General features: G+C 46.1%; 1 protein-coding gene across 1 annotated transcript in view; it reads left to right on the top strand.

The window, feature by feature from the left end:
- The window catches only part of Optn (optineurin), a 43,216-nt gene extending 34,430 nt beyond the window's left edge, over positions 1-8,786 (top strand). Inside the window, exons 12-14 of the mRNA XM_052156873.1 lie at positions 1,235-1,365; positions 3,432-3,514; positions 6,728-8,786. Coding sequence (XP_052012833.1) covers positions 1,235-1,365; positions 3,432-3,514; positions 6,728-6,858 — 345 coding nt within the window. The 3' untranslated portion in view covers positions 6,859-8,786. The remainder of the gene's footprint in view (positions 1-1,234; positions 1,366-3,431; positions 3,515-6,727) is intronic.
- The last annotated feature ends 4,603 nt before the right edge of the window (positions 8,787-13,389 follow it).

Genomic DNA, 13,389 nt, shown 5'->3' with positions numbered 1-13,389 from the left:
GTTTTACTATGTGGCAAATTATGCCCGCATCATAGCAGCTGAAATAGAAACAAGCGTTTGTCATCTCAAGTACAGATTCTGTGAATGAAGCATCAAGCTCAGTAAGGGAGGTCTGGCTCAGAGCCTCTCATGAGGCTGCACCAAAAATGGACTTTGTGGGCCATTTCCAGGATGACTCAGTCACGTGCCTGACAGGAGGCCTCCCTCTGGGAGCCTCTCGAGATGCCTGCCCATGGCATGGCCGCTAACCTCCTCCAAAGCAAGCAGGGGCCACAGTGCCTTTGATGTGGTCTCGGAGTCCACCCGCCACCCCTTGCGTAGCATCTTAGCGCTTACACAGGCTGGCCCTAGTGTGGGATAGACCGCACAAGAAGTTCTCTGCCAGGACGTGAAGATCACTGGAGCCACCCACATGGAGAGGAAGTGGCTTGATACATGGAGGAGTCCATAAGACCTCTCTCTAGGTTCAAACATGAGTCACTAAACATTTCCTCTTTTGCTACAGTCTTGCCATGTAGCCCAGGCTAGACCACAGCTCAAAATCCTCTTGCCTCCGCCTGTGGAACACTAAGATCACAGGCCAGTGCCACCATGCTCAGGCTCAGCCAGATTTTCCTGAGACTAAGGACTATTAAGCCAACTAGAAAAGTGACAAGTTTACATTTCCAGGACAGAGTCTTGCTATGTAGCCCAGGACTTGCAACAAAGACCTGAACAGACATGTGAGTCTCTATCACTCAAGCGCGGATTCTGAAGACTTTTTTTTTCCCCTGAGACTGGGTTAATTCTGAGGACTTTTGATGAGGTAAAAGCAACCAAACTAAGACCTTACAAATGTCTGGAACTCAACAAATAATGTGTTATTTATTTATTTTAAATTTAGTTTAACAACCAACATTCTGGTGAGCCATTTACTATGTTATTCCTGAGTACTACTTTTTAAATATATATATATATATATATATTACTGAATTAATGATTCATGCATCCCTTAGGCCATTTATATCAGTTCAGTTTAGGAGTTGCCATTGTTTAAAGCAGCCACACATGAGCAATTTGTATCTACTATTTAATGGCATTGGGAAGTCATGATTTATCACACCCGTTCACAACACAAGCCTCTGTGAGTCCCAAAGCTGTGAACAGGGGCAGCACAGACCCTGATCTCAGGTCACGTTAGACCCTCCCGGAGTCCATGCTCGTCTCCATGGTAACCCAGTTCTCCCTCCCGCAGATGGAGGTGTACTGTTCAGATTTTCATGCTGAGAGAGCCGCCAGGGAGAAGATTCATGAAGAAAAGGAACAGCTGGCCTTGCAGCTCGCAATTTTGCTGAAAGAGAACAACGACTTTGAAGATGGAGGCAGGTAAGAGAAAGCAAGGAAACTGGCTCACAGGCCAGCCCGCAGAGGAACGGTGTGCAGGCTGAGTCCTTAGCACAGGCCAGCCCGCAGAGGAACAGTGTGCAGGCTGAGTCCTTAGCACAGGCCAGCCCGCAGAGGAACGGTGTGCAGGCTGAGTCTTATTCATAGCTGAGACCTGCTCTCTCTCCACACTTAGTTCAGGGGACACCAAAGGCTAACACAGGCATAGGAACCTGAACAACTTTATTGCATTGCGTAAGCTGTAAAAATAACATTCTGTGTCCCAGTATCTTACCTGGCTTTAAATTTTTATTTTTACTTTGTTTGTTTATTTGTTTGTTTTGAAACCCAGACTGGTCTAGAAATTGCTACCACATGCTGGCCTAAACCTTGTCCCCCTGCCTTAGTCTCTGGAGTGCTACTTGGGAGTCCAGGCATATACCAGATGTCAGGCTTAAACAATATTGGGAAAGGTCTTAAAATATTTTAAACAGAAAATACCACAAGTAATGTGCGTGCCATTCTAAATTAACTGTTTATTTCACTTGCTTCCAGTATTTTTTTTACATTTTCTTTAAACAACATTCCTTACATTTATTTATGTGCGGGGCATGGATGCTTGGCATGATTTGTGTCTGGAGGACAGAGGACAGCTTGAAGGAGTCAGGGAGAGGCAGGAGTTCTCTTCTGCCATGTGGGTCCCAAGGACTGAGCTCAGGCTTGTCAGAAAATGTGTTTCCAGCTCAGCCATCACGCCAGCCCCAAGTCCTGTTTATCAAAGGTATAAGGGGAGTTCTAGCCAAAGCTGGTCACATTTCCCACCCTTCAGTCCACCCCACCCCTCCACCCCTACTTTGTGGAGACAGGAATTTGGTAAGTAACCACCCATCTGCATTATAATTTCTCATGTCCATAGCCACACAAATCCCTGCATCATGTTTTTAACCAACTGTTTTATATTTATGTGTGAGTGTTTTGCTTGCACGTCTGATGTATACTACGTGTATGCCTAGTGCCAGCAGAAGTCAGAAGAGGATGTCCATCCAACCCCGACCTGGAGTTACAGGCTGTTGTGAACCACCATGTGGGTGCTAGGAACCAAACTTAGCTCCTCTGTTAGAGTATAAGTAGTCTCTAACCGCTGAGCCGTCTCTCCAGCTCCCAACATGGTGTTTTTTTAAGGAAGATAATACTGATTTTTTTTTCTGTGTTTAAGTTACAAAATGATCATTATAGATGTTGTTCTGCAATTTAATCTGTATCATGTGACTGTGAACTCTGAAGCAGATTTAATTCATTATTTTTTAGAAAATGATTTTTTTTCTCTTAGCAAATGATTTAATTGCTTTGTAATGCTTTGATCCAGAAATATGCCACTTTCTCTGACCCACTTGGCTATCAACTCTGGGCACTTTGGAGGCAGAGACAGGCGGACATCTGAGTCCTCCTGGTCTACAAAGCAAGTTCTTGACAGCCAGGGCTAAACAGAAAAGGCCTATCATTTCAAGACCGGGTGTGTGTGTGTGTGTGTGTGTGTGTGTGTGTGTGTGAGTGTGTGTGTTTGAGGTGGGGGATGGGCTGGAGAGATGGATCAGAGGTTAAGAGACCTGCCAGAGGTCCTGAGTTCAGTTCCCAGCAAGATCTGGTGCCCTCTTCTGGCCTGCAGGTGTATATGCAAGCAAAACACTATACATAATAAATACATTTTTTAAAAAAGAAAGAAAAAAGAAAAGAGTAGAGTTAGGTTATTTCCTGATTTTATAAAGCCCAACTTAGTATCTTTATATCATTCTGCCCTGGCATTAGTGGTAGCTAAAAACCAAGTTAGTCTTTCGTTCCGGGTGGTTTACTGTGCCTGTGGCCCTGAGGGCTTCAGGCCTTGTGCACTCGGCAAGTACTCGGCCTGAGCTACTTGCTGACGTATCCTCAGTCAGGGTCAGTTTCCTTATGAAGTTCAGCCTTGTGTTTGTGGCTTGTTTCCCACACCCACCCTTCTGTTGGTGGCTTGCTGGTGACCTGTGGCAGGGCTATAGAATGTCACAGGTGACCGGGCTTGCTTTTGATCCCAGCAGGCAGTCCTTGATGGAAATGCAGTGCCGGCACGGGGCGAGAACCAGCGACTCTGACCAGCAGGCTTACCTGTTTCAAAGAGGTGAGTCACTTATGAGCCAGGGTTTCAGATTACATTGTAGGGAATGGTTCCCTGGTCAAGCCAGTCGGAATACAGCACCGCTTGCGTTAGTATTCTATCTAAGTTCCACTCCACACTTACCTGGCCACAGCCAGGTATGCCCCGCCCCATAGACCTGGCCCACTATAAAAGGGGCTACTTGCCCCTCCCCCCTCATCACTCTCTCTCATCCCACTCTCACTTCTCTGCCCCTTGGGCTCTCCTCCCCTCCCACATGGTCATGGCCAGCCTACATTTCTCTCTCTCTCTCTCTCTCTCTCTCTCTCTCTCTCTCTCTCTCTCTCTCTCTCTCTCTCTCTCTCCCCCTCTCTGCCTTTCTCTACCACTAACTCCCATCCTCCACCCTGAATAAACTCTATTCTATACCATGTCTGTGTGCTTGTGGTCCCTCAGGGGAAAGAGGTGCTTGGGCAAGGGCCCTCCTGGGCACCCTCTTCCCCCACACCGCCATGCCACACGCCCTTAACCCCCATTCTCTCTTCTTAAGCCCCCTTCATTGGTGCATTGGCCCTTCAGCTCAGTTTCCCAGAATTCAGTTCCTGGTAGCCTCTCATTTCATTCAGTCCAGACCCTCCACCAGCCAGCTAGTACCACACGACTCCAGTGTCCGTTAGCTGACCCAAGTCGCCCTCTCCAGCTCATCCTGAGCCCGTTTGCCTTCACTGAGAGGGTTTTGCCTCACTCTTTCTGTTTGTGATGCTTGAAATTAAGCCCAGATCTTCATGAAATGCTAGATAAGTCCAGGTGTGAAGAGATGCATGGTGCCAGATTTATTATGTGGTGGTATCAGTACACAAGTGACAATGTTCTGTAAATTACAGGAAGCTATCAAAAGAAGTATTCTTGATTTTTCATACCCCCCCCCCAAAAATAAAGCCAGAGACCCAGCATAGCTAGGAGAAATGTCAGTGGCAATGCTCTTGCTAACAAGATGCCATCGTAAATTTCATAGACATTAAAAGGCCCCTTAGTTGTCAGAGCAGCCCGAGGGCCCCTCAGTCTGCCCTGCTCTGGTTTCTGTTGATCTGAGAACAGGGCAAGCGGCAGGCTTGTTTTAACTCCCATTTCCAGGTAGGTAGGTTATCATCCACCACTGTGGGAGCGTCACCCCAAATCCACACTGAAAAGTATGTCTCTACGTGTCATTTTGTATTTCCTGTCTGTCCCTCCCTCCCACGCCCCCCCCCCAGCGAAGTCTTTTTTTTATAGGAAAGCAAGTTAAAAATAAATAAAGTTTAGCAGCCAATGTGGCTCATGCCTGCATCCTCGGATGTAAGAGGCTGAGACAGGAGGACTGAGAACTCCAGGCCAGCCTGGGCTAGTCTATCCCAATAAATAAATAAATAAATAAATAAATAAATAAATAAATAAATAAATAAATAAATAAATGATTAGTATACATGTATGAACATGTCACAATGAAACCCACTATTCTGAATAATTACTATGCATTGATAAAGGAGCTAGAGAGATGGATCCTCGTTGACCCTCCAGAGGACCAAGTTCAGTTACCCAGTTCCCAGCACCTGCATCAGGCAGGCAGCTCACAACTGCCTGTAGCTAGCGCTCACAACTGCCTGTAACTACAGCTCACTCCTCCTCCTCCTGGTTTCTGCAAGCACCTGAACACAACACATAGTACACAATCAAGCACACATGAATAAAAAAGGAATAAGTCTTTTACATATATGAGTATATACTGATTAAAACCAAAACAAAAACCCCAAATCACAAACAAGAAACATGCATCCTTGGTGCATGCCGAGGACAGAGCCCACGGCCTGACATAGTAATGCCCTGGAGAATTTTCAGCATCAGCAGGTAAAGGCTGGCCTGTCTCACAAAATGGCATGCTACAAGTCAGCCCGTGGCCTCCACACGTGTATACCCAGGTGAGCATGCCCGCACACATATGTGCATACGAACATCTGTGCCAGTCTCCCACCCCCACACAAACTTCTTGCTTCAGTGGTTACATGCTTGCTTAGCAGGCCTAAGGCCCTAGTTTGACTCTCAGTACTGCAAATGAATCAACAAACATCCCTTTAATTTGTTTACCACAAGCCATCTATTAGCCTTGTGTAACAAATTTAATGTGCTTTGAAGCAAACAAGCGTTAAAGGTCATTTTTTTTTTTGTCATGCTCAAAAAAAAAATAAATAAATAAAGTAAAATAAAAAGACACTTTGTGAGCTAAGCCAAAAAGTCTTTAAGTCTTACTCGGCTAAGACTAAAAGGCCAAAAGTTTGTTCCATAAAGGGGCAGAGAGATGCCCTGGAAGCAGAAGCAGTTTTCAGCATTAATGGAGAAATTTACTGATCAAAGATTATTGATCTATGTAGAGTACAGATCCATTTCAACTATGTTTTGTAAAGAACATCATGACAGTGCAAACATGTGGAGAGAGGAGGCTCACATCACAGTAGGCAGGGAGCAGAGCCGAGGCCAAGGTCAGGGCCTGAGCCCCAGCACAGCTGCAGCGCCCTCCTTCCACCTTCCAGCGGTGCCACAGCCTTCCCGCAATAGTGCTGCCCCCTGAAAGGTGCTTCCTACCTGACAGAAGAGGGCCTGGCTGCAGAGCCAGGGGCCCTCGATCCTGGGGGACACCCAGGGCCTGAGGCTGCACCTGCTGCTTCTCCACCAGGCTTCCCCATCTCATCCATAGCCCAGCACAGAGCAGTAGAGTCCTGGAGGGTTCTCGGTCAGCTGACCAAAGAGACAGCTGTCTGCTTCTGAGAGAGACGATGACGTGTCCCTCAAGAGCCCTCCCCAGCTCCTCTCATCTTGTCTGCTTCTGAGAGAGATGACATGTCCTCCCAAGAGACCCTCCCCAGCTCCTCTGATCGCTCCCCTTTGATTTATATCCTCATCTCTGGCTTACTCTCTTGTGGATTTAATTCTTGGTAAACCATGTCTCATCCTCTCCCTAGACATAAAACTATGTTTCACAGACCTTGAACTCCAGATGTGATTTAAGGCACAAACGCTAGTTCTAGTTTCTCTGTGTTCATTGTGATGATTTCCACTAGTGACCAAAAGGACCCATTTGTGTCCCACTCAAGGCTGGTTTCTGAGTTTCACAGCTGCTCACACTAACCCTCTGTTACTAAATCCAGGCCGAGGTGCTCTTGAGACGGAGCTGGCTGACCGCACGTGTCTCTTGCTTCCTCCCAGGAGCCGAGGACAGGAGCTGGCAACACGGGCAGCAGCCTCGCAGTATTGCGGTTCACTCATGCCCCAAGTGTGGGGAGGTCCTGCCGGACATGGACACACTTCAGATCCACGTGATGGACTGCATCATTTGAGTTCCTCTCCACTCCCCAAAGCTCTTGGTAAACGCCAGATTTCTCCTCCAACACTTGTACTTCTGTCTTCTTTTTTGTCACACAAATATTTCTGCCACACTATCCTTATTTCTGGAGAAAGGAAGTTGTACCCCTCCTAAGGAGAGCGCCTGGACCGACAGGAAGTCACAAACAAGAATCGAATTAGCACCCTTCCAATACGAGAGCCAGTGTTTTTATGTTCTGCTCATGAGAGTCGCTGAGAGCAGTCAGCCAGAATGGGACAGCCATGTGACCAAGTTCGTGAAATGACATGGGAGGAACTCACTGAAGGTGAGAACCTGTAAGAGGCAGGAAATTGAAATGGTGGGGAAGCACGGCTGCAGTGTTTATCTAGGGAATCCTTCCCCCGCAGGCATCGCGTTCTGTGTGCACTTATGTGGAAGTTACATGTGGCTCCTTCTGAGCGAGCCCTGGGGTATCTGTTGATACCAGGACAGGTGGGGCTCGGAGTGTATGTAGCTCAGGATTGCGGTACTTCCCTCCGCTGCTCAGTGTAACGTTACCCTCAGTCTCTGTACCGGAGGTGCACAGGCTAGTACAGTACATAGTTTAATTTTTAAGAGCAGCTACTTTCTTCATGATGAAGTAGCAGCTTACAGTTATTACAAAGTGAACTTTTGTGATATGTGTGTTCCGCTGCTCATACATGACCAGCAACACTGTAGTGTGTATATTAATACTGAGATGTTCTGATCAATGTGGATAGGAGCGGGTCCTTTTACTAGAGGCCCATGCATGCTTGAATGAGATTCCTGATATAGACGTAGCCAGAGCCATGTGCGGCGGCGGCGGTGATGGTGCATAGCACACCCGCACGGGAGACCGAGGCAGGGGATCGCCAGCTCGTGGCCACATAGGTCTACACAGAATAATGGGGATTTGCCATACTTTGTGTTAAAAAAGTTAGCAAGAACTAAACAAGTCCACAAGTAAACAGCATCAAGTCCTAACACAATTAAGAGAATTGTTTTGTGTTGATCATAGGACCTGGGGTTAAATATACACAGATGTGTATTTAAATAAAATAAAAATACTTCATTCATCTCAATGGAACAGAGTCCTCAGATGACAGGTAATCCTCACACCTGAACAGTTATCCCCTCCAAGACAGTAGAACACAGGACTGTTCATCAGTAGTTAGTTTAGAACCCCCCTCAGACTCTAGGGACAATGTTTGCTAATGACATTTCTAAAATTACAATGACATTTTTTCTTTTCTTATTGTTTCTAGTATAAATTTCTTTACTATTTTATACTGGATAAAGCAGGTTTTTAATGTATCCCAGATCCAGGAGGAAACCAAACCGTTTTACAATGAGGTTACTGGGGAAATCCTTTTGCTTTGTTCAAGTATAATTATCTGATAAATCTAGAATGTGAAGTGAACACTCAAATGGTCTTACTAAGACTATGACCTACGCATTTGTTTGATCATGAAGAGGATTACAAATGAAGATAAGTTCAGATTAAGACTTAGAGAGAGATCTATGTACAGCATCTTCCACAGCAGCTAGGATACAGTGCAACCTAGGCATCCATTCCCTGGGATTGGATAAGGAAACGCAATACTCAGATACAGTGAAGTAGTACCCAGCCTTGAAAAAGAAGGATTATATCACCTGGAGGGCAGCAAGCCAAGTGAAATAAGCTAGTCATAGATACCACGTGATCTCACATGTGGACTCTGAAGAAACGTAGCGGTGGATGTTTAGAGCTGCGCAGTGCTTAGCAGGACAGGAGGAAGGCGTAGGAAGGTAGAGATGCCGGACGAAGGCACAAAGTCTCAGGAGGGATAAACTGTAGTGATCTACTGTACAGAATAGTGACTGTAATAATTTGTATATTAAGGCTATATCACCAGTTTAGTAAACAACTTGTAAACCCTCTGTGCGTTATCTGATTTATTTCATCTGTCTGCTCTAAGGCCTTGTTGCATGGTACCAGTTAGCATGTTACAAGCCATAGGAGTTTTATGCATGTTATTTTCTTTCTTTTCTTCTTGATCGTGGTTTTTCCGAGACAGGGTTGCACTGTGTAGCCCTGGCTGTCCTGGAACTCATTTTGTGGACCAGGCTGGCTTCAAACTCAACAGAGATCCACCTGCCTCCCTCCTGAGTGCTGGAACTAAAGGCGTGCGCCACCACACCTGGCTATACGTGTCACTCTCCTGCCTGAAAAATCATCACCCACGTTTTATCTGCATGTGTTAATCAGACTTTTGCTGCTGTGATGAAATATCTGACCAAAAATGGAAAAGGAAGAAAAGTTTCTTAAGGCTCAGTGTGTCAAAGGCCCTGGTCTTTCCTGGTGGGGAGGCTGTGGTGGACATGGGCTGCTTCCGCCATGGGAGGCCAGGGAACAGAGAGATGGCCTCATCCCACTGGACTCCCACCTGCCAAGCAGTGCTGCCCATGTTTAATGTCAACCCTTCCCTCTCCAGACACCAAGGAGAGAAGTTCTAACCTCCGGGGCACTTTGCAACAGCAGTCACACTGACAGTCGCAGTTAGCAGCCATCTCACTGCTCTCGGAGCAAAGCCCCTCGTTGCCGGGCTTACGGGGCAAGCACATCATTTCACTAGCCCTTCATCCTTATTAATATTGGCTGTCTGTCCGTTCATCTGTCTGTCCTTCTTTCCTGTTTCTGATGATAATAGCCACCTTAACAGATAAGATATTTTATGTCATTTGGCTTTGTGATTTCCCAGTGATGTTATCCTGAGCCTTCTATATACCTCTTGGCCAAGTAAAAGTCTTTGGAGATATGTCTACTCCAGTTCTTTGACTGTTTTAAAATTTCAATACTTGGCTTATTGGGTTTTATTCCATTTATGGTTGGTGGCTGATATTTTATTCATTGACCACTTTGTGTATAAACACACACACACACACACACACAGAGAGAGAGAGAGAGAGAGAGAGAGAGAGAGAGATTGCTTTGCAAATATTTCCTTTCATACTGTAGTTGGTTATTTCTTTGGCCAGGCAGACTTCTTTTATTCTGATATAGTTAAGTTCCACTTTCCTATTTTCATTTCTCTCCTTATACTTTTAATAGATTACTAATAGTGAGTGACTGCTGAGCGTCCAGATTAAATAAAACATCTGTATTCTCCAACCCCAGGCGCAGGGAATATCACAGGAGGAAATCAATAGATGGCTAGGGGTGCAATGATATTTTGGCTGCTGCACCCAAGAACTCAGAGCAAATGTGGATCTCTGCATACTCCAACACAAGACAGGACTCCTCACTGATGATGGAAGTGTCCCTAGTGTCCTATCCCTCCTTAAACTGTTGACAGTTAATGGGTTGTCGGAGGGAGGGGAGCCCTTCTTCTCCGTGGAACACTGGAAAACTGCCCGCACATTACTAAGACACTCCTCTCTGCTCATGGTGGCCACGCTGGGGAAACTCAGCGGGCTTATTAAGACATGACAGTAAGAGGAGGGTTAGGTAGGAAGGAGGTCAGCAGGAAAGGGTGGGAACAAGACAGTAATGGAGGATAATCTGATTAAAGACATTGCATTCATGCATAGGATTTTCAAAACACATTCTATACATATAAAAATTTCAAGATGTCAGGTCTGACTTTAATGCAATTCCAGTCAAACTCCTGGCAAGCTATTTTGAGGATATCAACAAAGTAACATCTAAATCTTACGTAGGAAGGTATTAATATAAAAGACCTGAAGGAGCCAGTGCAGTACTGAATAATGAAGCCAAAGACTTTCTTTTTGTTTGTTTGGTTGGTTGGTTTGGTTTTTTGTTTGTTTTTTCTAGATAGGGTTTCTCTGTGTAGCCCTGGCTGTCCTGGAACTCACTCTGTAGACCAGGCTGGCCTCGAACTCAGAAATCCGCCTGCCTCTCCCTCCCAGAGTGCTGGGATTACAGGCGTGCGCCACCACCACCCGGCCTCCAAAGACTTTCTTAAGTGCCTGGTTGTTGCTATTGTTTTGTTGTTAAGTTTTGTTCAGTTGTGTGTGTGTGTGTGTGTGTGTGTGTGTGTATACATATATATGTACATGTTTTTCAAATACTCTCAATACACTGGAAAAATACAAACAAGACTAGAGCACTGGCAGTGAAACAGACAACAGCGAGAATAGCATGCCCCGAAAGAAGCCAGCTCACACAGATGCAGTCACCTCATACTTGAGGATGGGGCCACATGAAGGGCGGGGCTCAGGATGAGGACAGCCCATTGCCCTCCCCACTCTGACTGTTCTGACCATTGGTTCCTCTTCCCAGTTTCTGGTCTTCTGCACCAAAGGCTCCTGACACTCACTCTATAGACCAGGCTGGCCTTGAACCCATAGAGATCCACCTGTCTCTGCCTCCCGAGTGCTGGGATTAAAGTATGGGTCACCACCACACCCATCGTCAGAATTTGAGAGACATCTGGACTAGTTTCCAGAAAGTATACAAACCCCTGAAAAGCATAAAAACTCTTGATGTATGTATGTGTTTTACTAGAAGGGAAAAAAAAAAAAAACCCTACTAGATTATTTTCTCAAAGAGGTCTGTAAGCACCTACCCCTATCCCCCAAATTAAGAACCACTACATGGTGCAATTTCTAATAGCAGCACTTGGGAAGCTGAGGCAGGAGAACTACCAGGAGTTCAAAGACAGCCAGAGCAACTCAGCAAATCTGAAAAAGAAAGCAAAAGCAACCGTGTAATAGTTTAGACCTGATGTGTGGGCCTCAGCTCTTCTTCTGGGGTGCAGCCTTTCTTCAGAGCCGCAGACTCAAGAGGCGGGGCAAGCTGTTCCTGGACAGCTTCATCCTCTTAGTGTGATGCTTTAGATATGAAATGTCTGCCTCAAAAGCTTCCTGCATTGAAGGTCTGGGCCCCAGGAGAAGCAATGCTCAGAAGAGGCGCCTTCAGATCGCGTGCATTAATCCACTGTGGGTTCCAGGTGTGAACAGACTACGTGTGGTGGGATAATTTTGGTATTTTGGTTTCTTTAAAAAGCAAAAATAGCCGGGCGGTGGTGGTGCACGCCTTTAATCCCAGCACTTGGGAGGCAGAGGCAGGCAGATTTCTGAGTTCAAGGCCAGCCTGGTCTACAGAGTGAGTTCCAGGACAGCCAGGGCTACACAGAGAAACCCTGTCTTGAAAAAAACAAAGCAAACAAAAACAACCCACAAAAATACCTTAAGAATATGTCTTGGTCTGTGAAATATGGGACCACTTCAGCTGTGGCAGTAGCTAACTATGATTTGCCTCATGCTGTGATGGGCATTTGATTTTTGCCAGATGCAGATGAATGTTTGGGATTCTGGGGACTTATTTGGAGGTTATATAAATGCTAGAAACCTGGTGGGTTGTTGGTTGATGTTGGTCCCAGTTTGTTAATTAGCCATGTGTAACGAAGAAACAACAGGAAGAAATTAAGATATCCTTTTGTTTTTTTACTATAGCTGTCTTCAGACACTCCAGAAGAGGGCGTCAGATCTCATTATGAATGGTTGTGGATGGTTGTGAGCCACCATGTGGTTGCTGGGATTTGAACTTGGGACCTTAACCACTGAGCCATCTCTCCAGCCCAAAATTAGATATCCCAATGGCAAAGATCAAACTTGCCCCAAGGAACTCAGACACCCCAGTCAGCAAGAAGTAGTCTAACAATGTGACCCCATTTCTGACCTTTGACTTTATTCAGGGATTTCTTTATCCTTTTATCTAGTGTTGGGAGGTTGGAAGGGTGGAAGAAAAAAGAACCCACAAAGTAGCGGAAGACCAGCTACAGTGAGGTGGTGGCGCACACCTTTAATCTTAGCATTTGGGAGGCAGAAGCAGGTAGATCTGAGTTAAAGGCCAGCCTGGTCTACAGAGAACACTCCAGGACAGCCAGGGCTACACAGAGAGATCGTGTCTCAAAAACACAAAACAGAAGACCCTGGAGAGGTCGTGAGACTGTGGAAGGCGGGGCCTAGTTGGAGGAAGTGGGACTGTGGAAGGCGGGGCCTAGTTGGAGGAAGTGGGACTGTGGGAGGCGGGGCCTAGTTGGAGGATGTGGGACTGTGGAAGGCGGGGCTTAGTTGGAGGAAGTTGGTCTCTGAGTGTTAGGGAAAGCAGGAGTGATAAACTTTGCTCTTGATCTTCCTGTCATCCTGCTTCCTGGCTGCATGAAATGAGCTGCCCTGCTCAACCACACTACCCCTTTCCACCATGCTGTGCCTTGCACCTCGTCCATCATACCCTTCTTGCCTTAGCAATCTTCTTCCTCACCCAGGTCTAGGAACAATAGAACCAAAATCCTTCCTGCCTTACGTCACCTCGGGCATTTCTAGTTTGACATCAGGAGCTCTAATTTCTTCTTGTAATCCTTCCTGCCTGAAGTTGTCACAGGAGCGAGAAGTCTGACTAACATATACAGATGCCACCTGAAACCAAGTGGACTCTATTGTGTGTGTCCCTTAAACTTTGACTTTCCATGTTCCCTGCTAAAGTGCGTTACCTCCAGAGACAACTAAGCAACTAGGC

This window comes from Apodemus sylvaticus, chromosome 14, assembly GCF_947179515.1.
Source record: "Apodemus sylvaticus chromosome 14, mApoSyl1.1, whole genome shotgun sequence".
Classification (NCBI taxonomy): Eukaryota; Metazoa; Chordata; class Mammalia; order Rodentia; family Muridae; genus Apodemus; species Apodemus sylvaticus.
The sequence above is the reverse complement of the archived record's forward strand: the minus strand, read 5'-3'. Positions and strand labels throughout refer to the sequence as shown.